General features: G+C 36.4%; 1 protein-coding gene across 3 annotated transcripts in view; it reads right to left on the bottom strand.

The window, feature by feature from the left end:
• Positions 1 to 20,350, bottom strand: part of LOC105035061 (flowering time control protein FCA) — a 31,492-nt gene extending 11,142 nt beyond the window's left edge. Inside the window, exons 1-10 of one of the 3 annotated variants that reach the window (XM_029261819.2) lie at positions 19,973 to 20,350; positions 17,116 to 17,186; positions 15,113 to 15,191; positions 9,580 to 9,710; positions 9,445 to 9,496; positions 7,982 to 8,043; positions 7,531 to 7,597; positions 7,362 to 7,441; positions 7,213 to 7,277; positions 7,068 to 7,130 (exon numbers count right to left, since the gene is read on the bottom strand). In XM_029261819.2, coding sequence (XP_029117652.1) covers positions 7,068 to 7,130; positions 7,213 to 7,277; positions 7,362 to 7,441; positions 7,531 to 7,597; positions 7,982 to 8,043; positions 9,445 to 9,496; positions 9,580 to 9,710; positions 15,113 to 15,191; positions 17,116 to 17,186; positions 19,973 to 20,273 — 971 coding nt within the window. In that variant the 5' untranslated portion in view covers positions 20,274 to 20,350. Of the gene's footprint in view, positions 1 to 7,067; positions 7,131 to 7,212; positions 7,278 to 7,361; positions 7,442 to 7,530; positions 7,598 to 7,981; positions 8,050 to 9,444; positions 9,497 to 9,579; positions 9,711 to 15,112; positions 15,192 to 17,115; positions 17,187 to 19,972 lie in introns of all 3 variants that reach the window. The other 2 variants (XM_019847197.3, XM_010910457.4) reach the window with 2 other exon arrangements.
• Positions 20,351 to 26,483: the final 6,133 nt, after the last annotated feature.

Genomic DNA, 26,483 nt, shown 5'->3' with positions numbered 1-26,483 from the left:
CCAGAGATGAAATTAACTAGAAGTACTTGTGGCACTATAGACTAGGCCATATTGGAGAAGACAAGATAAACAGACTGGAGAAAGATGGAATCCTTGGCTCTCTTATCCCAAAGCCGTATCCAGCTTGCGAATCCTGCCTTCGAGGAAAGATGGCCAAGTTGCCCATTGTAAGACATGGGAAAAGGGCTACAGAGCTACTTGCCCTGGTACACGCCGACGTGTGTGAGCCATTTGATGTGCAGGCCAGGAATGGTTACACCTACTTCATTACCTTTATCGATGATTTGTCTAGGTACGGATGTGTTTCTAATGAAACACATGTTTGAGGCCTTTGAAAAGTTCAAAGAATTCAGACATGAAATAGAGAAGCAGACGAATAAACCCATTAAGGTTCTTCGATCTGATCGAGGTAAATATTTTAGTCGGAATTTTCTGGAATATCTTAAGGACAACGGCATAGTCTCTCAGTGGACCCCTCCTGGAACACCTCAACTTAACGGGATATCCGAAAGGAGGAACAGGATCCTGTTGGATATGATCAGGTCCATGATGAGCTTCACCGATCTACCTTTATTTTTTTGGAGACATGCCTTGTTAACTGCCATTCACTTGTTGAATAAGGTTCCTTCAAAGTCTGTTCCTACTACACCGTATGAGATATGGTTCGGTAAGAAGTCGAGTCTAGATTATCTTAAGACTTGGGGATGTCCGATCTATGTCAAAAGACGGAGAAAAAATTGAAGGATAAATCTATTATAGCTCGCTTTATAGGATACCCAAAAGAATCCATGGGATACTACTACTTTCCACAAGATCACAATGTGATTGTGAGTTGTGTTCCTAAAAAAACAGTTTATCCAAGATGACGGTAGTGGGAGGTTAGTGGAACTCGAAGAGAAGGTCTCTGAAGAGTCTAAAGCTATAGATCCTCAGAAATTCGTAGTCCATGAGCTAGTAGTTGATGTTCCTCTACCACCTCGTAGATCTAGCAGGATCTCCCGACCTCCTGAAAAGTACATAGGTATATTTACGGAGGAAGTAAAAAAAATATTCTTTATGGGAGATAGGGGTCATGGTGATGATCCCAATACTTTTGACGAAGCGATGTCTGACATCGATTCTGAGAAATGATTAGATACTATGAAGTCAAAAATTGACTCGATGCACTCGAACCAAATCTGGAGTTTAGTGGATCCACCTGAAGGTATTGTACCTATTGGATGACATTCTCCTTATTGGGAATGATATTCCCATGCTGACCACGATCAAAAGATGGTTGTCCAAAAAATTCTCCATGAAAGACCTAGGAGAAGCATCCTATATTCTCGGAATAAGTCTATAAAGATAGATCTAAACGGATGCTTGGCCTATCACAAAAACTGTACATAGAGAAGGTGCTGAAGAAGTTCAGCATGAAAAACTTCAAGAGAAATCTTTTATCTCTTAAGCATGGTATTCGTCTCTCCAAGACAATGTGTCCGACTACATCTGAGGAGATTCAGTGCATAAATAGGATTCCTTATGCTTCGACAATAGGAAGCCTCATGTATGTCATGCTATGTACTCGACCTGATATTACCCTTGCCGTGAGTGTCACGAGCAGGTATCAATCGAATCCAGATGAGGAATACTGGATAGCTGTAAAGAACATCCTTAAGTACTTAAGGACTAAGGATCTGTTCTTGATCTTTGGAGGTAATTCTGACTTGCGATTCGAAGGTGTATTCTTGTTCGATATATTAGAAGAGTTCTGAATATACGATCAATGGAGGCTGAATATGCTGTAGATGTGTATGATGAATTCTGCCTCTAATATTAGTTGTAGAATTGAATGTCATGCCATGACACAGTATTACAAAGACAATAACACTATAGCCCTTGCTAAGGAGCCCAAGATCTCACCAGAAGTTCAAACACATAGAGCAGCAGTGTACGCGACTACCTCATATCGAGGTGCGAAGAGTAGACTCCGCGAATAACGTGACAGACCAACTGACTAAGCAGTTGAGCCAATCAAAAGATGAAAGTCCACCTTGAAAAGAAGGGACTTAGATTTGTGACCAATTGACTTTAATCCAAGTAAGAGATTGTTAGATGTATGTCCTACAAGCCAATATGGCTGACACATTGTAATATATCCAAGACACAAATTTGTACTTAATATATTGATATGATCAATAAAATGATAAATTTTTTTTTATTCAAATGTAATGTGTCCTTGAATCATCCATGAAATTAGCTTCGATATATATTCTCAAAGTATTGAGAATTAGAAACATGTATTTCATTCCTAAATACTCCCGATCATATGATCATCATGAGGACGATGATGGATCCGGACAGACTAGCGCACAAATTACTTCCTTCGAAAAAAATGGATCTCTAGTCTACTATGTAGAGACACAGGACGACAAGTGCGGGTGGTTGTTAGAGAACTAACACTGAACATGACCATACGAGAGATCACTTGGATTTCTATTCGATCGTCAGTGATTATCTCGATGCTATAGTTGTGTGACTGATCCTTTGACTTGAGATGGTACTGCTACTCGCAGTGAGGCTGCTGGAATTTGACTGATACATAAATATGGATCTCACTAAGCCCTTGTAGTGGATGTTGGCGACAGTTGGTCCACTGTAGAAGTGGGATGCGCATCAAGATAGGATCTATCGACCTTGATAGAGAAAAGTAGTCCTGTGGAATTTGAGAGATTAAGTCCAAAAGTCTGGCCACAGCAGTGTGATTGATGGAAAAGAATTTTCATAGAAGTCACAACTGAACTTGAGCTAATCAATCTATCATATGACTGATGTTGAGGTTTGACGATTTATCCATGATCTGCCATCTAGTCGGGATTCACGATAGAAGGACTAAATCACACGTTAACTACACCTAGAGGTCCATTTCAGTTCTACTGGATTGCCACTACATACTGCTAGATGTCATTGATAGATTGTGAGAGCTCACTAAGGTTGTTCCGGATCGACAATCATTATTGAGAGTGAAATTGTTCCGACCCATTGAAAAGAGTTTCAATGATACAATGATAGAGATCATTATATATCTCACTACCAGATAGAATTGAATCTATAAGGTCACACAACAAAAAGATTAGATCTGGAATAAGTAATTGAGCTTATGAAGTGTCAATTGAGTTTAAAAAAACCCATTGGGTTCATGGTAACCTTGTTAGCACATGATTGGATCCAATTTCTCTTTCCGTTAGGATTACTTATTTGATAAGCTAATTCTAACTTAATCACCTGCTAATTACTATGAGACTCGAATTGTTGGATGTCTAAGGTTATGGATCACATAAATTAAGGGTGCAAGTCCCTTATGAATCTCCTTGATAGTTATTATGGGGTGCTACTTTGATTTGATCAATTTGGACGTGTCCATTAATTAGAGGACCTTTGATTTTCATATGGGGTATCTCTTGGATGAAAAAGAGGGTGTCTAATTATGGGTGCAAGAGCTCCAATAATTGACGCCTAATGGGCTTCCTAATGTAAGTTGGATAATTTAAGTTAATAGAAATCCTAATGCAAATAGGACTTGTATTATGAGATTAAATAGGATTCAATCTTTATGCCTATTTAAAGGGACCTCCCCTAAGGTCCCTAGAGCATCAAAATCAGCAGCTCCTCACACCCAAAGGCTCTCCCCACGCCCTCTCTTCCTCTCCCTTTCTTTTCTCTTGGGTGTTCTATACACTCCTTCCTTGGGACGCGTGTCCCAAGGAGTTCCATGCCCAAAGAAGTTTGGGTGCCTCTTCCTTGCTGGTTTCTAGCATCTGATAGCAGCACATAGCAAGGAGAAACTCTAGAGAAAAGGAGAAAAAGAAGATCAAGGAGAAAGATCAAGTGTTGATTACGATCCAAACTTCGTTCAGATTCAGTAGGCTGAATTTTGAAGAATCAAAATTCAAATTATAGAGGGCTGTTCCAAGCTGATCCCGAGTGGATACTCGTAGAGGCCGAACACTTGTGCGGCTAACAGAGAGCCTCATCTCTTCCAGATTCAATTTTGAAGAAAAATATTGCGAAATAGGTATGTGATTTGATCACAATTTGAAATTCAGCATATATCAATTTTAGCATATGAAATAGATCCATATGGTTTTATATTTTTATGTGTGCAAAATTCAGATTAAAAATATTTTAATCTTATTCTCCACTGCGGTGTTTAGAAAATAAAAATTTTGAAATATATATGCATACACCAAACCCAAAATTCCAACAAAAGCTACTAAAATTAGGCTCAAACAAAATACTAATCGCAAAAATAATCAGCAAATCATTTTGTTTAACTTGTATTGCTTTTATTTTCTTTAATTTCTTCCTTCATCGCTGAGTTCTTCAATATTTTTATATTTTTCTGTAAATATTGTTGTACACATCTTTCTAATTAAAGACAACAAAGCCTGAGCCCAAGTTGACAAACCACCCAAAGAGTTCCGCTTTGGACTTGAACAAAAACTACAACCAAGTATCCAATCCTTGCTCCATGCATCTTCCCAAGTGCCTCAAGCAAGGATCACCAACTCGAAATCAGACCACACGCCGGCTGACCAACGATACAAGTCAGTACGCCTCTGTATTGGACCATACCAGACCCAAAATAACATGAAAACAAGAGATGAACTCGAAAGAAAAAGAGAGAAGGGGGGAGGGAGGGAAAGGCCAGTGGAGATGCCAGCGGTAGCCACTGAGGCCTCTCGGGATCACGGTCCTCCACCAGAGAAAATGAGAGCAGAGAGAAAGGGAGAAGGGAGAGAAGGGAGGGGAAGGTGGCGGGGAGATCGTCGGAGGGCCACCCGGTAGCCACTAGATGGTCGTCATGGCCATCGAATGGTCCAAAATAGCCTACAGCCGCCACATATTTGAAATAGAGGCGAAGCCCTTATTTTAAGTAAATTCGACAAACCCATTGCCAGCTTCACTGTATATCATGTTTTTTAAAATATACAACAAAACAGGGGTTTCGCCCCTATTTCAAACCCGCAACCGCTACTAGCTGTTTTGGGCTACCAGCGGCCTCCCCGCCACCTTCTCCTCCCTATTCTTCTCTTCTTTCCCCTCTTTCTATCTCTCTCTCTCTTCTCATATCTCGCAGAGGATCGCGAAAATTCGGAGACCTCAGCAGCCCTCTGACAGCCTCGAGAGGCCACCGTCGGCCTTTTGCTTTCCTTCTCTCCCCTCCTCTCTCTCTCGTACTCTCTTTTCTTCTCTCTCGCTCCATTTTCTCCGGAATTCCGAATCAAATGTCCGAACCACACTGATTAACCGTCAGTGCAGTTCGGCATACCCAAAACTGCTGGACCGTCTAGCTGTCCGGCCCCTAGTTCAAGGTGGTTCGGTGAACCTCAAGTTGAGGTGAGGTAAGCAAGCCTTAAGCCTTTTAAATAATTGTCTTTCAAAAAGTTTTAAGGGCATATATAAGGAATAAAAAGTACCACAATGGGCATGGCAAATAGTGTTTAGCATCAGAAGTATGAGCACCACAACAGTTCTCTAAGTCAAGAGCAAGTGCAGTGTGAACTTTGGTGAGCTCTCAAAATTTAGAATGGAGAAGTGACAGTGGACTAAAAAAATTATAAAAACTACTCAATGATTGTAATTTTAAGAATTGCATCATATAACGGCTGAAAGAATGATGAAGCAATAAATGGTGTAATTACAATTGGAAAAAGATTGACTTTGACAAAATGCAACAGAAAAGATCCAAAGGAAGATACTTGAATGAAAAGGGGCTTGATCACATTAGAAAGAGCGCACCAGCAGGGTCTGGAGCAGGTGCATGACACCTAGATGGAAAATTTTTGGCTACTAAAAGTCTTTCAAAGTCTGAAGCATTACTTGTATATCTTGCAACTTTTACTTCATTGGTTGAAGTTCATTTTTGTCACAGATAACTAAAGAGAAAGGAAGTAATGCTTTATGAGTATATTTTTTTAATATTCAGCTTTGCATACAAGCAAATGGATCACTTGTGAAACATGGCAATGAGAAAACAACTGGCACTGTAGGTTCTGATTTGGTCAGGTAAAGGTTTTACAAAATATAACAGGGGATCCAGGCCAATGCTTCCAACCACTGCTCGACATTTCTCAAAGGAGTAAATCTATAAATGGACAATTCACTGTTTCACCCTTCTTGGATGCCAAGAGACAATAGAGAAAAGCATACATATTGTGTGCAAAATAACATATCAAATTATGGTGTGAGAGAATATCAGAGCACAACATAAGCTATATGCAAGTTTTATAACATAATTATGTAGATCCCAAGAAAGATTTTATGTAATTCATCCTCTTGCATGTGGAGAACAATTCTAGTATACCAAAGATTGACACTTAACTGCAGATTCATTCTTGGTTCAAAGTACTAGTAGTGACACGTGTTATGCACATAACCGTTCAACAGAGAGTATTTGATGGTGGCTGCAATGCCATAAACCAGTAAAATGTCAGGAATCTTAAATTTCTTGTCACAATCTCTTTCTTTTAATATGTGTTTTACATAAGCTGTTAGCTACACCTCTATTTCAGAGCAGCAAGATAACTCTCTCTATTGTAAAATTATTATTTCTAGATGTAAGTTCACAGCTGAGAGCACTCCAGCTATTTATGTTGCCCCTTGTGTGTATCTCCTTCCAAAATTTGGTAGAGTCATGTCTAATTCAGCTGTAACAAAAGGAGAGTCAATGTATCCTTTTTAGATCAAAATATCTAAGGTTTCCAGGCTGCCCTTGGCATTGGTCAGATGAAGGTGAAGTCACACTCCAGAGTTGAAATTATAACAAAGAATTTAAATTAGCTTCTTTTTCTTGACATTTTTCCATATATAATTCATTATCCTCAACATTCATGGGGAAAAACTACGGGAAACCATGAAGCTTATGCCTTTTCTTTTATATAAAAAAATACAGATATATCAAACAATATCTGTCAACACTACCAAAAAAACACACCATCTCCCATGTCACATCATGAAGCTTTTGGTTATGCCCCCACCTTCTAATTCAGAGTTATAAAATGGAGCACATAAGTTTCAAAACATACCTGACCCCTATTGGTGCTTGCAGTTGAGGACCAAAACCAGGGCCACCAAATGCAGGACCACCCCTGAAATAGAAAACAAACAGGTGAATTTACAATAGTATTGTTAATAAATAAGAAAGAATATAATCTTGAAAGCATATGAGACCTTGACTCGCCAGGCCTAGGCCTTTTAGGATCAGCAAACCGAACAATCAATGGCTGATTGCAACCCTAGCAGAAAATGAAACAAATTTGGGCACTGTCCGTAAGCTCAAGAAATGTACCTTTTCATCATGGTATAAAAAGCTAGCTTACCCTCATCACGAAGGTTCCATTAAGGCCATTTATAGCTGCTGCTGCCATCTCTCGATTTGAGAATTTCACAAAGCCACATCCTTCATAAATTATTTAAATATAAAAATAAGAAGCAAGAAGTTACAAATATTTAAGAAAGCTTATATACTTATACTGTGAAAGGACGCACCACGGCTTTGCTTCCTATCATCTCTCATAATGTAGATATCTTCAACATGACCATATGGAGAAAATATCTGCCATCAAAATATAACACTTAAAGGATGTGACAAGAAGTAGAAAGCAACATTTCATGCTCAAATGTTTTATCAAGCATAGGATTTTCTGTATTGCCATATTTCGCAATTTGCTAAAGATGTCTAAATGACCTATTTTTGCATGGGAATAATATCAACCAAAAGAAGGAAATGCCAGTGGAAACCTTAGTGCCCGTATCACTTTATCGGGACCATGTGCATGCAGCATATGCATGTACAAAATACAGAAGAAGAGACTTAACTTTAGTCAAAATTTACTGGATTGCCCAATCCAATACAAAGAATTGCTACACTAAAAAATGTACATATGTTGAGCTACAATATCATCTTCCTCGTGAAAATGTTGTGCAAACAAAAGCTTACTTCCTCAATTTCCATTTCTGTGGCTTGCTTATTAAGTGATCCAACAAACAACTTGTGCTCAACTGCACCTGACATAGGGGAAGAGGTCAGACTAAAAAGCATAAACAATTCCAAATAGTGAATCGGAGCATGTGCTGATACAATATAACAGACAAGCAATATATTTCTGGAATGCTATCGGTCATCCAAACATGCATCACAAGAAAATATTTTTGTACAAGCAACATAAACATCTACATACATGTAAATTAAGTACAGTCAACAGCATTCACTGAATTATTGTCTCTAGATTCAGGCAATTGCGGATGATATAACTAATAAATATGTTCCTCCTCATGTCAACATATTTTATTGTTTAGGGGGGATCACACTTACTTGTTTTTTAGTACAAGTAGCTACAGGTTTTGCTATGACTTTTTACCATCATCCAACCATTACAAAAGCTCTTTCCTCTGTTCAATACATAATGACTGAGGCCAATTTGCTGTAAAATATGTTATAAAGTTCGCTATGTCATATTTGCCATATCTCGTATTGCATGCTTTCTGAGTCTAACTTTTAGGAGCCTATGTACTTTGACATCCACTTCCGTGTGTGTGTGCGCGCGTGTGTGTGAGAGAGAGAGAGAGAGGGAACAGTGATACCAGAATCTTATAACCAACTGGATTATCCCATTATTGACTAGTGGTGGGAAAAATATCGATAACCTTCTATTTGTCCTTGCAATAAGAGCTGTAATCTTATGACTTCTTTTACAGAAGTTTTTCATGGATGCAATTAAGCATTAAGTAAATCAAATCCATTGTGTTTGAAATGATCAGTAATGTCTCCCAAGAATAAGGATGCTTAACCTAGGGATTGAACCAGTAACAGGAAACCAGCACCATCAATAACTTGTAGCAATTTGTGACCACAAACCTATATGCTAACCTATAATTTGTGATGGCATCTCAAATGGTCAATCAGCAATTCCAAAGAATTCTACATATGAAGCATTTAACGTCTTGAAAGCTAAATTTAGATTTTTAGATGCCAGAGTTTATTTTCACATGAAAATATTTCTGATTTGAAAACTTAACCCTGCACAGCAATGAACCTCGACTTTCATGCAAAAATGACTTAAATTCATGACTAACTGAAAACTTTTTTCCATATGTTTAGCCACACAAACACAATCTTAAGCCAATAAGGACTGTAACTAGCTACTCTACAAGTTCTGATTTAGATTTATGATGACTAAATTTTAGTAGATAAACCTACAGCGACAATATATACAAAAGGACCACTGCATGCAGGCATATATTCAGAACATTGCACATACATTGAATAGAAAGCATGTAGATAGGGAGGGCAGTTGCACGTTAACATACTTAACAATCTTTCCTATCACCTAGACTTGATATATAAATAATATTTACAAGCTCAAAGAAGTGCAATAAAAAACTAACAGCTCAGGTAATTACCAAGGCGTTCCCGTTCCCCATCAGCATATCTTACTTGAATAGGACCTGATCCCTGACAAAAAAACAAAAAGATAAATCTCTCAGATGAAATATATTGCAGAGAGGGTACAGGACACAGAACAGATGCAAACCCACCCCAGGCAAAGTATACTGATTATGCAAAGCTTTGATGGCTCTGTCAGCCTCCTCTGAAGTTGCATATTTTACAAAACAACAACCTGCATATGTCAAGGTTCTGCATCTTGATCCACTGTGTCTTTGAAAATCTTTTGCAGTGATCATACAGCATGATTACAGTAAGTTTCTTTTACTTAAAATAAGAGTGAAGAACAATGAACAACTAGATAACGAACAAGATTGAAAGTTTATGAACAACACAATTTTTTTTCTAAAAAGTGTCAAAATGAATGCTATATTTTCAGTTTTGATTATACTATCGAAGTTAAGCACCTCATTCTCAGAAACCAAGAACCTTGTAACACATCACAGCTAACTGGACTTAAGTCCACTAATAAGCACCCTCCACCTCAGTGCATGTGATGGGAGGCAAATCTGGGTAGATGGTTCAAACCAAGAAGGGGGCGCACCTACCATTTATCTCAAAAATTATCAGGATGTTATGCTTAGAGGAACATGCATGTGGATGCTCATACATAGATACCAGAAATGCACATCTAATTCAGAACTCTGCCAACAGATTCCTTATGTTGTACAATTTAAATCCATATCAACATTCATTCTGTTGTTTCATAAGTTAAACAAATAGAAATCTGCCCTTTTAAACCCATAAATGATGGAGCTTGGAATTTGTGTTAGAAACTTTGACACATGTCTTAGAATGTGTATCATTCTAGATTTTATATGGCCTGCCATGCATTGTGCTTCCCAGGTCATCAATGCCATCCATTAAATGTCTACTTCATCACTACCTTATAAGGTGCAAGTCACAATCATGATCGATTTTGTATTCTCAATTTCAATGGACCACCTTATCTTTTCCACTAACAAGATCAGTAACTTATTGGAACATGTTCAACCAATAACATTAATTCAGTGACTTAGATAAGACAATTTTTTTATCAGGGTAGAAACTTCCATGTTCCATTGTATAAGCAAAAGACATTAGACAATCCTCTGACAATGTCTGAGAGGATTGTCAGATCAACAGTCCATCTGGTGTCATTGGATCCTATACACCCGTCTGCATTTATGTCTCACAGATAATTTTACCAATTAAACATTTTATTATGAAGAAAAATTGAAAAACAATTATCTAATAGTAAACTATATATTATCTGTATTAAATATTTCACATATCAATACCTATGAATGCAAAAAATGTTGTTAATTGTAGTGCTTATCAGGCAATAAAATATAGCATTTATAAAAATTTTTTAGATGCTTGCTAAGATCTTTTACCACAACAAAAAAATATGTTGTTATAACAAACCATGTAGAATCAGCAATATATAGGACCACACAAAAGGTGTCGGTGGAGAAGGATTGCTTATTCAATTCCATCCCTAAAAGAAAATGCCCTAAGCACCCTCACTCATTGCAATTTCTCCTGGATTCCCAAAGTAACAGCAAGACAAAACATTCCAAGAAATGCTAGATTCGTGTTCCCATAATCAACTAAAATGTAATTTATTCTTGTGGTTACATGTATGAGGATATGAACTATTATGCATATATATTACATGTACAAGTTACGTTTTCCAAAAGAATCAATAAAATTCCGGAACATTAGACATTTTCATGATGCATAGTATGTTAAAAATGAAAATTTTGGAACTTAGAATATTCAATCAAAAAAGCATGTAATACTATTGACCCAAAAAAAGAAAAAGAAAAGGTAAGCGACATCTCCTGAGTCTTCTCATTGTCGCACAAACATTCAAAATTGGAAGAAAAAGATATAGTGACTAAAATTAGATGCCTTACTAAGTTTCAGTTAATATGTCAGCCTACCACAAATATAGATAAATCCTGTCTATTCCAGTCATATCTCATCTTACCATAGATGCACTCGCCTCTCCTATATTCAGATCAAAGTGGGTTGATATCCCATATAACCATAAGTTTATATGCCTCGCTATCCTGAACAAGTTAGGTTAACATCTCTTATTAACGAAAATATAGAAGGCTCACATCTATCACAACCAATTTTTTGCCTTATCACAAAAATAAATGCCTCTCTATTCCATCCAAATTGGTGATGTAGCGATCCATAAAGATCAGATAATGTTCCAAGTTTCGTTATTTATCTTCTCTTCCTTGATTTTTTCTCGTAGGGTAAGCAGAAAGATATGAAAAAACTGTAAGACAAGGAAAAAAAGAGTGTATTTTGAAACAATTCATATATACATAGAAGTAAATAAGTGATTCTAAATATGACAATTCTTGATGACATCACAGTCATCTATCAAATTTTTTTTATTTTACTTTTTTTCTATTTTATTCAATTTTCCATTTTCATTCTTGTTTTGCATTTATGTTTATGTTTTATTTTTCTGCAATTTTTTGTCTTTATGCTAAGTTGCTTTTGTTCTCTATTTCCTATTCAATTTTATATTTTAATCATTTCCTCTGACTGTATTACAGATATCAGCTTAGTAACACATAAAATACAAAGTTCTCTTTGACCATGTACAAGTTTTTATGCCATACATGTGCCATAATAGAAATCCTTGAGATAAACATCAGTGTTATCGAATATCAACTTGCAAAATAACTAGAGATTATGAATGGAATGCAAACTTGGCCAAAAATGAAAAAAGCACTAATAAACAGAATTTATGATATAAAACCAGAAGAAAAATGTCACTTTGGGGGAAGGATGAGAAAATGCACCAATGTAATCCAGAAATCAACTTAATATTTTGATAATATGTGAGGTTTGATAGAAAAAAACTCCAATGTTTGTGTGTGTGTGTGTATACATGCATGCATGCTCCATTGATCTAGCAATCTACACATAGAAAGGCATAAAGACACACTAAATGTTTTCCCAAAAACAAAGACAAAGTAAATGATGTATTGGAGGCAGTGAAAGTTTATAACAAGTAATGGCATTACCAGTGATGCCCAACATAAAGCCAAATAATTTTAAATCAGTTCCTGTCTATGTCTTGGACCATTCTGATGATCCAAAACAAATTGTTCTCGAATACAACGAGACTAAGATCTTATTAGGCATGAATTAACTATAACAATAAAGCAATAGAAAATCTGAATAATATGGCAATGCATCATCATTTCTTATAATGTGAGTCCAAAAATATAGTATTATCTCAAGCCACAGTTCGAATTGCCAATAACTTGAAGTTGTACAAAATTTCATTTCTTAAAATTCCAGGCATACAATGTCCAAGATATTGGCCTCCTGAACCTTCAACGGACAATGCAATGCGTCCATTAGCAAAATTGCACCAGATCGCAGGGATAAAAATGAAACAAACAGGAAATAAGCAACTCGATTGCCAGTAGAACAAATATAGGTGCGGGAACAATGAGGATAACATAGAAGGCCTTTGATAAACACTTGAGAGGTTTCTTTTCTCAAAGCATATCCAGATAAATTTTAATAAATTGGAGAAACTGAAGATCACATTCCTGCCCACGAATCATGAATACAACTTGTGAACTGGAAGCTGGACAACTTGACAGGAGCTGGCAAAGTATAAAATATGATTACCAATAGTCTAGAAAAGCTATCAAATCAACGAGCAGTTAAGCTCTCCTGTATGCTTATGAATTGTTGCTGTCGCAATTTTAATGCATTGTAAAATTATTCACAAGTATATTTAATATTCATTATGGGACTGACTGACAGGAAATTATGTGAGAAAATAAAGCATTTTATATGCTGGTGTAGCAACAAATAAACTGTAGTAACCCTGGAACGATGAACAACCTATGAAGCAAAGGTCACACTATCCATGTCCCATAGTAGAATCTGTGCAGGATCTCATTCTAAATCTCCCAATCAAAAAAGTCTCAAAAACAAGAGACAACAAAACTAACTAACAAGAGTGTCATATGGAATTTGCATGAGCAAGCAATCATTCACAATACATTGATAGCCAACTTAAAGTTGGCATATAATGCAATGTATGTCATCTCCATGGTCAAGCATTTGACACAATATCACAAATGCATGCTATGGCAGACCAATTTTCAGGTAGCAACATTATTTGCAATTATTAATGAAAAGGAAGAACTAGTTTAAGCTCAACTCATCTGTTCATATGTAAAGCATTTTATTTAATTTAGCAATTTGGAATTGTGGACAATGACCTTGCAGATTTACTCAAAAATAGAGGGGGCGGGGAATGGGGTGGGCCAGAGATAGAGAGAGAGGAAGAATAAAGAGAGGAAAATACTGGAATTTGACCCACAGGGATGCGCAAACACCTATATCATCATTTGCAACACACGATACTCATGAATCAAAACCATCAATTTCACAGAAAAAGTAATCAAAACAAAACCAGAAACATCCCTCTGCACAATATAGACAGCATTCTATGAGTAAAAGGCAGCTTTAGCAGGACTGGCTCTTTTTATAAGATGATTGCATCAAGCAAATCCAGCACCATGTGTCATCTTTCATCAAAATGCCAACATAAGACATATTAATCATCAAATATCATATATCCTTACCCATCACTTTCCACAATCCACATAATGAAGGAAATTATGACGAAATATGCATAACTGTGACTCTCAAGTGAACATCGCATAGAAATACAATCCATCCATGCCCAACAAAGATATTAGAAGCACATATAATCACCATTGATCTGTCTCCAACTAAAGTTGTGAATGCAATGCACATAAAGCAACAACCATCCATGCAAACTCCAGAAAGAAAATATCACATGCACAACAAACCACATTAATCTATTTCATTTTCCAAGATGTGTTATCCACAAGACATGCCTAACAGGGAAAAAAATGGACGAAACCATCGTACTTTGAAATGTTAATACAAAAGATACTTGATGTCCTCAGTTTATCTTAATTTCATCAACATAAGAGAAGAGCCTAATAGGTGGAGACAAAAACAACCATATCCATAATCATAATTAATCAACTCAATGATAGTTTAATGACCTCAAACCATCCAACAATATTATCTGGGTGTAGAAATTCCATTTCAAAGACATGAATTGAAACCCTGGTAACCTCGATGATGAGAAATATACTGGTCATTGAGATCTTCCACACTCTGGCTATGGTGGTTAACATCCCACTCAGAAACATCCATGGCATTCCGCTTTCACTTGCAGTACAACAATTTCACAGGACTAAATACCATGCTATTACTACAAAATTTTGAGGACTTAATTATTGTTCAGAGACTCTCTTTGGTAACGCTGTCAAAAATTCGAAGATGCACTAAGTGGCACTGGAGAAAGATTATTTTGCATTCCAGAATTTCGCTGCTATTTGCAAATGACTTTTATCATTTCTGTAGTCTTGAGTTCTTCAGAATGCATAGAAAGGACAAAGTAGGAAGGTTGCCAACCAAAAACCAACATGATTTCGACAATGGTCCAAAAAACTGAGGAAAAATGACCTTATTGCTCCTGTTAGCCCCTCAGAGGACCTGAAAAAGACACAAGTACCAACATATTAAATCAAAAGAAGCATTAGAACATACCTTGTTGTTGACCAGTTCTCTTGTCCTTGATCAAAGCCACTTCAATAACATCTCCATGCTCCTCAAATACAGGTCGGATCTGAAGCAAAATAAAGAAGCATAGTATTATATCATCAATAACAATATTAAATGAGGGACATTACATATATATATAAAGAAGAAGAACCCAGTTGAGACAAGCATGTGCATCAGTGCTCAAGCAAGCTAAAGCACTGGCAAGACACCTTAAAATAACGTGAGTGAAGTGACCTTAACAAGCATCGCATAGGTGAGCACCTTAGTCAAGGTGAAAGGCGCTGCAGCATTCACCTCAGTGGAACATTCTTCTTTGAAACTTCTTAGATATCCCTTTTTGAATTAAGCTTCTTAAAATTTTAAATGGAATGCAATTCTATCCTGCTTCATTTCATTACGAAAGATCTCAAACAATTGAAAATAACAGCCCAAGTCCACTCCCAGTGTTTATTATCCAGGTACGAGTTTTGATGCCAAATGAGGTCTTTATGTAAATATGCATGGATGAGGGAAAAATCAACTTGCCTAATCAAGAAGGAGAAAAGGTGTGCTGCCTCCACCACCGCCTTGCTTCTTTATTTTTTTTTCCTTCTCCTTTCCCTTTTTTTTCTTTTTTGTTTTTCAATATCTGGTTTCTCCATGCATTTTTCAGATTCACAGATTCTTTTTTCTTTAATTTGTTTCTTCTGTTCCTCTAATTCTAGTTCTAAGTTTTGCAACTAAATCCTTTCTTTTACTGCAGTTATCCATGCAGTTGTATCAGTTTTATTGTTACACTTATGAGTAGTCTATTTTATGGTTTCATAGAAATTTGTGAATCAAATTCCTTTTTTATATTACTCGTATGAAGTAATGTTTTTAATCTAAATTATAGCCTTTTAGTTTGCTTATATGCTTGAATAATTAACTTACTGATAAGTTTATCCTTCAAATTAGATACAGATATACAATTAATTTCTAATAAATTTACCAAAGATCTTTATTAGCTCATTTCTTTCTCCAGTAATCGACTAGTGGCACCTATAGCCCCACATGATATGAGTCCTAGCACCTCAAGGGCACCTTTCGCCCTTAATTATACTAGGGTAGTCACCAGTATAGTCGAAATGCCAGAAAAGATGAAAACAGTAGGTATGAAGAGATCCCTGAAATGTAAGATATATACAAGGACACATGTATCTAATGTTACATGTAATCTTCACTTTTTCTCAATCTGAACAAGAAAAAATTACTCATCTAACATACTCTTATCAACTGAACACATAAAAAACAACATGAGTTTACTTGATTTGACAAGGATAAAAAGCATTTCGAGCAACAATCCATACTTTGCAAGGGATAGGGATTCTCGGTCATGTTTTTCTGTCCATTTCCAAATGACATACGATTTAACAAGTTAATTGCAAAAGCATATGCCTATTGACTTTATCATTCATGAATCTCAGCAAAATATGTCTGCAATTTCCTCGAGAACATAGGGTTCGCACATGCACTTTAAGACAAATATGGCCCAAAATTTTTTGAATTTTTGAAGGTGTTTAGATGGATATTCCAAACTTGATAAAACAGAACAGAGAACAAAAGAAAAGCCTGCTAGGACTATAGGTGTGTGCACATACAGATACACATACACCTGTATATACCTGCATACATACAGATACATCCATTCATGCATGCATATTAAAATCCCTGTCCATGCTTATTATTTTGTGTTTTCACCAAAAGCCATACAATTTCATTATTTAATTATTCAACATTTTGACATTGCGATCATGCAATTCCCACCAATCACTTGAACAATCTAAAAATATACAAAACAGTACCAGTGAAAATTTCAATTATATAGAAGTTTACAGATTTAACAGTAGAACAAAGTTTTAAAAGATGACAGGCATAAAGTGTGGATCATTATAAATAATTGTTGGTGCAAGCACGTAGCATGCTCAAGCCATATGGGGGGAATTAGTGCTAGTGCAATAACAACTGACCTCTTCTTCAGTTGCAGTCCTTGGCACTGATCCAATAAAAAGTTTGGCAAACTTACTCCTGTCAGCATTATCTGATAATAATAAAAAGGAAAATAAGTCATGAAGATCCTTCTCCAAATAAGTGACAAATAACAATGGCGAGGAAGAAAAAAAGAACATGTGGCTACACTAGAGGATCCATATTCTAATCATGTCACTTGCTTATTTCAAAATATGTTTTATGTCTGAACTAAATACTAATAAACTATCTGGCAAAATTTTAAAAAGTTTAAAACAAGATATGAGATAAATGTCTTCATAAAGTAAATGTTTGTTTAAGAGGGAAAGAATTATGGTTTTTTAATGATACATACTGGATTTTATATTCCTCATTATGCGGCCAATTATGTCAATATCACCTCATTAGACAATGATTGTGTATAAAACATGACAGTATCAACTAGATGACAGCTATCCTTCCCATTAATATATTGACAGATCTTATATCTTCCTTGGGATGTCTGATCAACTTTTACAATGTACGCTTAAATTTTATGAGTTCTAAAAATTCAGGATCCCTTCAAGTTCCACAGTAAGAAAAGAATATCTTAACAATGCTTCTAGTTCAAAGAATCTCAAAGAATATCCACTAAATTGAAAGTTCTATATGTCAGTATACATGAATTTCACATAACAATTTCAAAGAATGACTGTCGACTAAATAGCAGAAATTATCATCTAGCTATCCATACTCTAATTATAGATGCCAATTCAACAAAATATCCTCAAGCATGAATTCACGCAACTGCAACTGACAATGATGGAGTCCAGTAAAGCTGGAAAGAGCTTCTTGAAACCTCTAACCTTTAAAGCATGATCTTTAACTGATGCATCATCACAATAGGGTTAGTTCTTGTAGTGCAGCTTGGCATTTAATACAGATAGCCTGAAAAGGATTTCAAAGTCTTGTGAAGGAAAAGCATGGCATTGGGTCAGTCCAGTTGCTCTGCTGCCACTTCACACAGGAGGAAGGAGCTCTTTTTTTTGGCATACTAATATTTGAAACCTCCTTGCACACATCATGGTTATCTCTTTTCTTCAGCCATCCTGAAGGCTTTTAAGTAGTCAACCTTCAATATTAAATTTTAAGCCATTAGCAGAGCTAGGCCAAGAGGAAAACTTGCCCATACAGGTGATGGTCGCCATAGTAGTATCTCAGATGAGCTAAAATGTTAAGTATTTGATTTTCCCTTCTTCTCCTTCCTGCATCCTTCCTCCCCGTTAATCTTTGCTATTCTTATCTCACACATGGTATGAAGTTTAGGCCAAGGCAAAATTTACCATCTGAAGTTGACATAACTAAGGGCAGCTACACTCATTAAGGATGCTTCTTCAATGTTTTAAGTTGGAACAAGGGGATGTTGTATGTGGATCATAGATTAGCTCTTAAGTGTTGCAAAATTAAACTTAAGTTAATGTTATCAATTTTCATGTTACTTTTAGAAATCTAGACTCTCAAAGATTCAAGGGAAGCATTAAATTTGCTAATGATGAACTAGTTTTTGTCATTTTTGTCGGTACTTGATACTTTAGTGATTCATACTTCTATAATAAACAAAGCTGATTTTTCATAAATAGTATCGCAGTGATTCATATCTTTTTGATCATATTTAGCAAAATGTGATGGGTCTACTAATGATGAAACAACTTCCTATAAGAATAAACATTCCTTTGAGGTCAAATTTTATTTCTTCAAATTCTTATTTTCATAGCTAATTCAGATCTTTCATACTACCCTAGTCACTCTAGTCAGTTCTGCCATAAAGACAAAATTTTCCCAGGATTAATCATAATCAGGTCTATATTGGAACCAAAGCAAAATGAATTCAGTAATAAAACCACAAATAGTCATACGACCAAAAGCAGACTGTGGTATGTGATAGTTCATGGCTATGTTCCAGAGCTCAAATAACCACATTACATGCACATGAGGTGAACAAAGAGAGCATCACCCTACCACATATGCTTGAAAGCAATTCCACAACATGACTACTTTTATGCCCTGTTTGGATGCTTGAAACTCATGTCCGCACATTATCCCTTATGGAAGTAGTGACAGTGAAATAGAGAAAGCTATTGAAGATGGAGGTGCGGCACAACAAGAGCCTCCAAAATTCTCCAAGTTTTATGCCACCAAAGTCGTCTGTATCCTGATATCAGATTTCAAAATTTCACGATTGACAGGTCACGATCAGCTCCAAAACCCACTATCGAAGTCTTCTGTAAAGTGATGTCTGGTTTCTCTAAAAATTTCGGGATTGGCGGATCACCACCAGCTGCCACACCCTCCTCCCTCCTCCTGCTCTCTCTTCATCCCATGCCATCCATCATGGAAGCATCACCACTTCACTAAACTCAGGCATCCAAAATGCACTTAAAACGGTCTCTCCCCCGCCACCTCCATATCAGCTGACGCCGAAATACCGAACTCTTTAATTTAGTTCCATAGAAGAGATTGAGATACAGCTCAAATTCGATTTAGAAACCCTAATTCTTCATTAGTTATGTTAAAAGGGGAAGACAACCCTCGAATCGTTGCACCTCGGGAGGTAAATCATCAACCCTACGGGGATTTTTTTTTCCATCAATAGGTATATCATCAACAGTAAAGGGTGAAAGCCTCGATTTTTAATGCACGCATTGTGTAGAACCACATGCTATAACTTATTCACCTGATAGGTATCTCATGATTCCTTTATTTTCCAACCAAAAAAACCACAAACGATGCCCAGAAACAATGAGGGCAAAACCGCTAAAGCAAAAAAGAGCTGCAACAGCGAAGGGAAATCAATCAAGAAAAGGAGGGAGCTTTACGAACCTGGGGAACCGCCGCCTCTGCCGGAAAAGCCGCCGCCACGCCGCGGACCAGCCATCGGCATCTGGTGGCCAAAGCCATCCGGTCCCCCACGGAACCCTCCTCTGCCGCCGGGAGGGAAGTCCTGAGAGCCTCGGTAGGGGTGGTGGCGACCGCCGGCGAAGCCCTCGCCTCCGCCGCGGGAGTGGTCGGGGTAGCGGTGGCGCTGTTCAGCCGGCCCGGCGGACGACCACCGCGACGCCATCCTCGGGTGCCTCCCGCCGACTTCGCCGCCACCGTCGCGGTCGCCTCTGTACTTCTCCATCTCACTCTCTCCCCTTCTCCCTCTCTCGAGTCTCGACCGCCTTCGGCTTTTGGAGAGGAAGAGGGAGGGACGGGCCTGGTCTTCGATCAGTTGTGTAGCATAGAACAGACTTTACATCTTTTCCCTCTTGATTTGGCGCCACGGGGTGAATAAACCATTTAAGGTGGGGCCCAGGATGAGCAATTTGGCCCAAATTGGCCACCCGCTGTAATGCCCGACTTGACGTTTGCGTGGACCGGTGCCAAGGGCGGGGTGATACGCGTGAGAGAGGAAGGGATTATTTTTCTTTTTATTATGGGATTTATGGAATATACTTTTTGCCTCTGCTTTCGAACTGAACGAGAATAGGACATAGGCCAGATATCCGTACGTTTTTACTACTTTATAGCATGATATTTGTTGATTAATTTATTTTTTAATGTAAAAATTATGGAAGTTGAGACTATTTTTGGTTCTAAATGGCTGCATAGGAGAGTAGGATATTAATTGATCTGTATTTCTCTCAAAGAATACAGGAGGAATGAGTTCATGTAATCAAATTGGTGACGAGAATATAATTAACGAGATCTTTATTTGTTGACATAAAGCCCAAGATAAAACCTTCAGTGGACAGGATTAATTGTTCTTGTCTTTGATGCATATGCATTGATGCAAAGTTGATTGACTACTGACCCATTATCTAGTTGCCATATATGGAGCAAGAGAAATAAAATTTAATGTAGATACATAAATCATTTATTATTATAATATTTTTTCTTTGTTTTTTTTTTTTACATAGCAACGTTATTATTAGGGGATATGTACATGTGCCCCTTTCCTTTATATAAATTCATTGGCTACATTTAATTTTCTAGCTCATCTGAGGCCTAGATAGACTGCAGCCCTTGAGAATTAGATTTCAATATGCTTTTTTGATGTGAATCTCTTTTCATATTCATACTTTAGTTTTTGTTTTAGATCTATGAGTGGGGTTTATATTGATCTACTTGAGTTATGATAATTAGATGGTTGTGTTCGGTTCTCGATCGGAATTAAATTAGAATCAGAATCAGAATAGATTGAAATAGAAATGGAAATAACCATATCTCATGATATATATGGTTCATGGTCAGAATTAGAATGAGATTTAAAATCAGAGATAAATAAGGATTTGATTTTGAGAAATTGAGACATTCCTATTTATCTTAAAATTAAAATGAGAATAAAATTCTCTCCAACTAATTTGCTGAAATAGAAGTTACTCATTCCCTCTCGTTCTAAAGTTCAGCTCTTTGTAGCTAAACATATCCTAAATTCTATATTCTCAGACCAGGTATCCCCAGTATTATTAAGTCCTAATCACTAAGCCTTTGTCTGGGCTAAAATTCTACCGCTCGTCTAATACCGAGGTGCTCTATGATATGCTTGGCAAACACCGTCAAAATTAGTCAAAGCACAAGAAGCCTGGAAAGAATTGCATAGTTCATGACAAGCATGTATGGATTGCAAGGATTCTAAGTGTTTTGTGTATCCATGAGCAAAAGAGGCCTCGCTTGTGGGGATCTTTCAATCCACAAACTTTTAAACATATTTATAGTTTTGGAATTTAGCATCAATCTGATAAGTAAAAATTAAAAGAAAAAGCTCAAGGAATTGCATGGATAAATAAATGAAGAAGAAACAGAAGGATTTCAAGATACTAGTATTTCTTTTTATGTAAACATTAATTTATTGTCAATCCAATTGAATCTTATAATATTTTTGATAAGCTGCCTGTATCATGAATTGTTCCTGATCTTATCAGAATGAGTAAACAAGTCATATAAAACTGGAATCTCCAGTTATGATCAAGATCATCTATTTTGTCCATGATCACGCAGTCTAGACTGTGAAGAACTTTTTCTCATGTAAAATATATTCTATGGGCACTTAAAAATAGATGGTGAAAGGTCCATGACAGAACCCATCTTTGCTTCCTTTTGCATCACAGTGATTTATTATGGTATGTTCATGCACTAGCGGACTTTCCAAAATACATGGCACGTGCACCCTTGTCATATTATTCTAGGTGCCTGCTATTAATTTGCACTTGTGCTAAATGGCATTGTCATCTTACTGTAATTCAGTCATTCCTTACTTTATTCTATCCATGCTAGCTTATATCAGTGGCTAGTTTATTTCTGTGCATGAAGATTTCTGTGACCTTCGTTCTGTAAGCGATCTTAATGGAAATAGCTGACAGCAAAATATTGAGATATGGAAGACCAAGAAATTATTTGTGCTGCGAGAATCTGCAAGAGCCAATAGGTTACTGTATACAGATGATCTCTCTCATCATACCACTTTGTGATAAAATCTCTCGAGTCATTGTAATGTTGGATGATAAGTATGCAAATTCTTTGAACATAAAAAAAGAGTCAATTGAGAATCTATGTTGACTGGCAGGAGTAGGTACTTTAGAGCAATCACTACTACAGAACAGGCTTATGACAGCACTTACTACGACAACGATTTAAAAATCGCTGTCATAGCAAGTATAGCAGCGATTATTCATAATCACTACCATATATTGGACATATGGCAGTGGTTATAAATAATTGCTGCCATAAGCCTGACCTATAACAACGGTTAAACGTAACCGCAGCCATAGTCCCGACCTATGGTAGCGGTTACAAATAACCACTGGAATAGGTTTTAGATATTGTAGTGGTTGACTAACCGCGGCCATAGATTTGAAATATAGCAGCGGTTACAAATAACTGCTGCCATAGGTTCGATCTATAGTAGCGGTTATGTGTAACCACTTCTATAGGTTCGACATATAGCAGCGGTTAGACATATGGCAGTGGTTATAGTAACTGCTGTCATATCTCTGATCTATGACTACGGTTAGATGTAACCACTGCTATAGGTCAAACTTATGGCAGCGGTTAATAATAACCCCTGTTATAACTGATTATAGCAGTGGTTTTGTACATCCGCTACTATATAGGCTGAATATAAATTTTTTTTATATTTTTTTTTGAATATAATATAATTTTAAAATTTAAAGTCCATCTTCACTATTCATTATATAAATAATTATCGTTAGAATGTGGTCACAAAAGACTATCTCGATTCGATAACCCTAGCTATATCGATTAATAAAATTTGATTTCGACAGTCATGAACGATCATATAATGATCTAGTAGATAGAGATTACCGAAAAATTCGAAAACTTGTAACGATGATCTCAGTAATGTTTGTAGCATACTATAAAAATTTTACTTCAACCGAACATCATTATTATGGTCAATTTAGCATGGGATGATTTCGATCATTAAATAAAAAATAAGTGATGAAAAGGCTAAACGACGTCCGATTATAAGATGATTTTTTAGATAAATGATCTTTGTACTACTTTAATTATTTATACAGTTGTGATCATAAAATCTAAATCATGTCTATATGAACTGTCCACGTTAAGCAGATCTTACAAAAATACAAGCATAATTACTAAAGGACTTTAAGAATGAGTATCAAGAGACATATAATTTTAGACCGTTCATATATGCACGGTTTGAATTTTACGATCATCATCGTACAAATGATTAAAGTAGTAGCAAAGATTATTTATCTAAAAAATCATCTCATAATCAGATGTCATTTGACCTTTTGATTACTCATTTTTTATTTAACGATCGAAATCATCCTGTATTAAATTGACCATGATAATGATGTTCAATTGAAGTAAAATTTTGATAGTATAATACAAACATCATCGAGATCATCGTTGTAAGTTTTTGAATCCATCGATGGTCTCTATCTATCAGATCATCATGCGATCGTTCGAGACCGTCGAAATTAAATTTTATTGATTGATATAGTTAGGGCTATCGAATCGATACGATCTTTCATGATGACACTCTAACAATAATTATTTAGATAATAAATGATGAAGATAAATTTTAAATTCTAAAATTATATCATATACAGAGAAAAATATGAAATTTATATTCTACTTATGGCAGCGGTTATTCATAACTGCTGCCATATGTCTATTATAGCGGTTATGCTTATGCTACTATAGATCACGTATTACAGTGATTATGCATAACTGTTGCAATAGTTAGCATATGGTAGTGGTTTTTAAAACCACTACCATAGGTTATGTCTTTTTCTCAGCTCCCGCCCCCTCTTCTTCATTTCACGCCAGCATTTTGGTTTCCCTTCTCTCTCTTTCTCCTCTCTATTCGAGCTCTACCCTCTCTACTGCTGGCCCACCCCGATGTCGCCCCCTCCTTCTAGTGCCACCTGTTGCCCAGCTATGCAACCCAAGAGGGGGGGGGGTGAATTGGGTTTCTAAAAATTTTAAGCCCAACAGATTACTTATGAAGAACAAAACAAAGACTTTAATTCAATATTAATTACCTAAAGCAGGAATGCAAGAATATAATAAAGAAATAAAGTGAAGCGATAAAGCACACCACAAACACAAGGATTTATAGTGGTTCGGTGCTAACCTTGCACCTACATCCACTCCCCAAGCTCCTACTTGGGAATTTCAATCCACTATACTTGTATTCAACCTGAATACAAAACGTCGGAAACTCCGACACTAGCTATCCCAAGCTAGATCACTTATTTCCCGGATACAAGTAAACCCAAAACACTCCGATTTCAGGTTCAGATCAACCTTTCCTTGTTTTGAAAATCCTCCAAAAACAAGAACAAAAACTCACAAAGAGTTAGAAAATTTTGAGCACAGATTAATACAATAACAGCTCCTTTAAATGAGCGAATATAACAATAAAAGCTTTACTCAAATGAAGAACCCCTTTTCGGATTTTCTCAAGATGGATGAACGGTTGAACGAATGCTTGAGAAGAGGTTGATTGTTGATTGAAGATCTCTTGAAAGCTTTGGAAGATCTTTAGATCAAGGTTGAACAATAGGCTTGAAAGATCCTCTCTTTGAACGCTCTTATTTTTCTCTTTCACAATCTCTCTTGTATATTGTGGATCCTCTCTCTTTTTCTTTTTGGATATTTCGTTGATCTCAGGCTTTTTCGTGCAGATTTCGGATCCTCTCTCTCATTTTTTTCTTTTTTGATTTCACGTTTGATCTGCTATTTAATCTGCAATTTCTTTCACCATTTAAAGCATTTTATGACATTAGAAGCAAGAGAAAACAATTTAGGCAGATAAAGAGCCGTTAGAGCAATTTTAGGAAGCATAAAAGGCAATTAAAACGGGCAAAAAAATAGCCGTTGCTGATATTTTTCGTCGCAGGGGTCGACTCATGCTACAGGAGTCGACTCATGAGTCGACTTCTGTTGCACAGACCAGACAGTCTTGATTTCTGGATTTTTCGGCTCAAATCAGCAGAGGTCGACTCATGAGTCGACTCATGCCTTGTGGGTCGACTCATGAGTTGACTCACAGGTCGTGCCAAGTCAAAAATCCAGCGTGCCATGGAAATTTTTTTGCGTGCCAATCAGCTCATAGTGCCATGAGTTGACTCATGAGTCGACTCATGCACTTCAAACCTTCATAACTTCAAAAATATAAGTCCAAATACAATGAAATTTTTACCAATAGTTTACAAATCTTTTGTTCTACCAAGTGATACTATCAAATCAGAATTTTAGTAAAATTACGATTTTGCCCTTGAAGAGCATAAGGACTTTTTCAATTTAAAATTATTTGTATCCCTTCAATCTGCTTTGTAATCATCAAAATCAATCTAGGAGCAACAATCTCCTCCTTTTTGATGATGACAAAACACTTGAACAAAAACATTTATGTTAATGCATTAATTTCAAAAGAATCCATTATAGGTGTATATGCTTGAAAAGAGTATGATTCTTTTGGCATGTAATATAAATAGTCATATACAAAAATAATTTGTCCATTTGCTTAAGGATTTGAAGATATGCTCATTTGATTATGTGATTTTGATGTTAGAGCAGAAAACTTGATTTTGTTATCAGATTGAACTGTATTTTGAAAATTCCATTTTCATTTGATTTTAGATTTAGCATCAGAGTAAAAAAAATACTTATGTGCTTAAAAAAAATTGTGTGCCAAAGTATGTTTAAGAGTTGATTTTGAGCTTAAGTGTATTAATTCATTTTGAGCTTACGATATATCAGAGCAAGAGAAAAGAGATAAATTTTGCAATGTATCAGAGCAAGAACAATAATTTTTACAATGTTATCCGAAAAGATTTTACAATGTATCAGAGTAAAT

Source organism: Elaeis guineensis, chromosome 1, assembly GCF_000442705.2.
Source record: "Elaeis guineensis isolate ETL-2024a chromosome 1, EG11, whole genome shotgun sequence".
NCBI lineage: Eukaryota > Viridiplantae > Streptophyta > Magnoliopsida > Arecales > Arecaceae > Elaeis > Elaeis guineensis.
The sequence above is the reverse complement of the archived record's forward strand: the minus strand, read 5'-3'. Positions and strand labels throughout refer to the sequence as shown.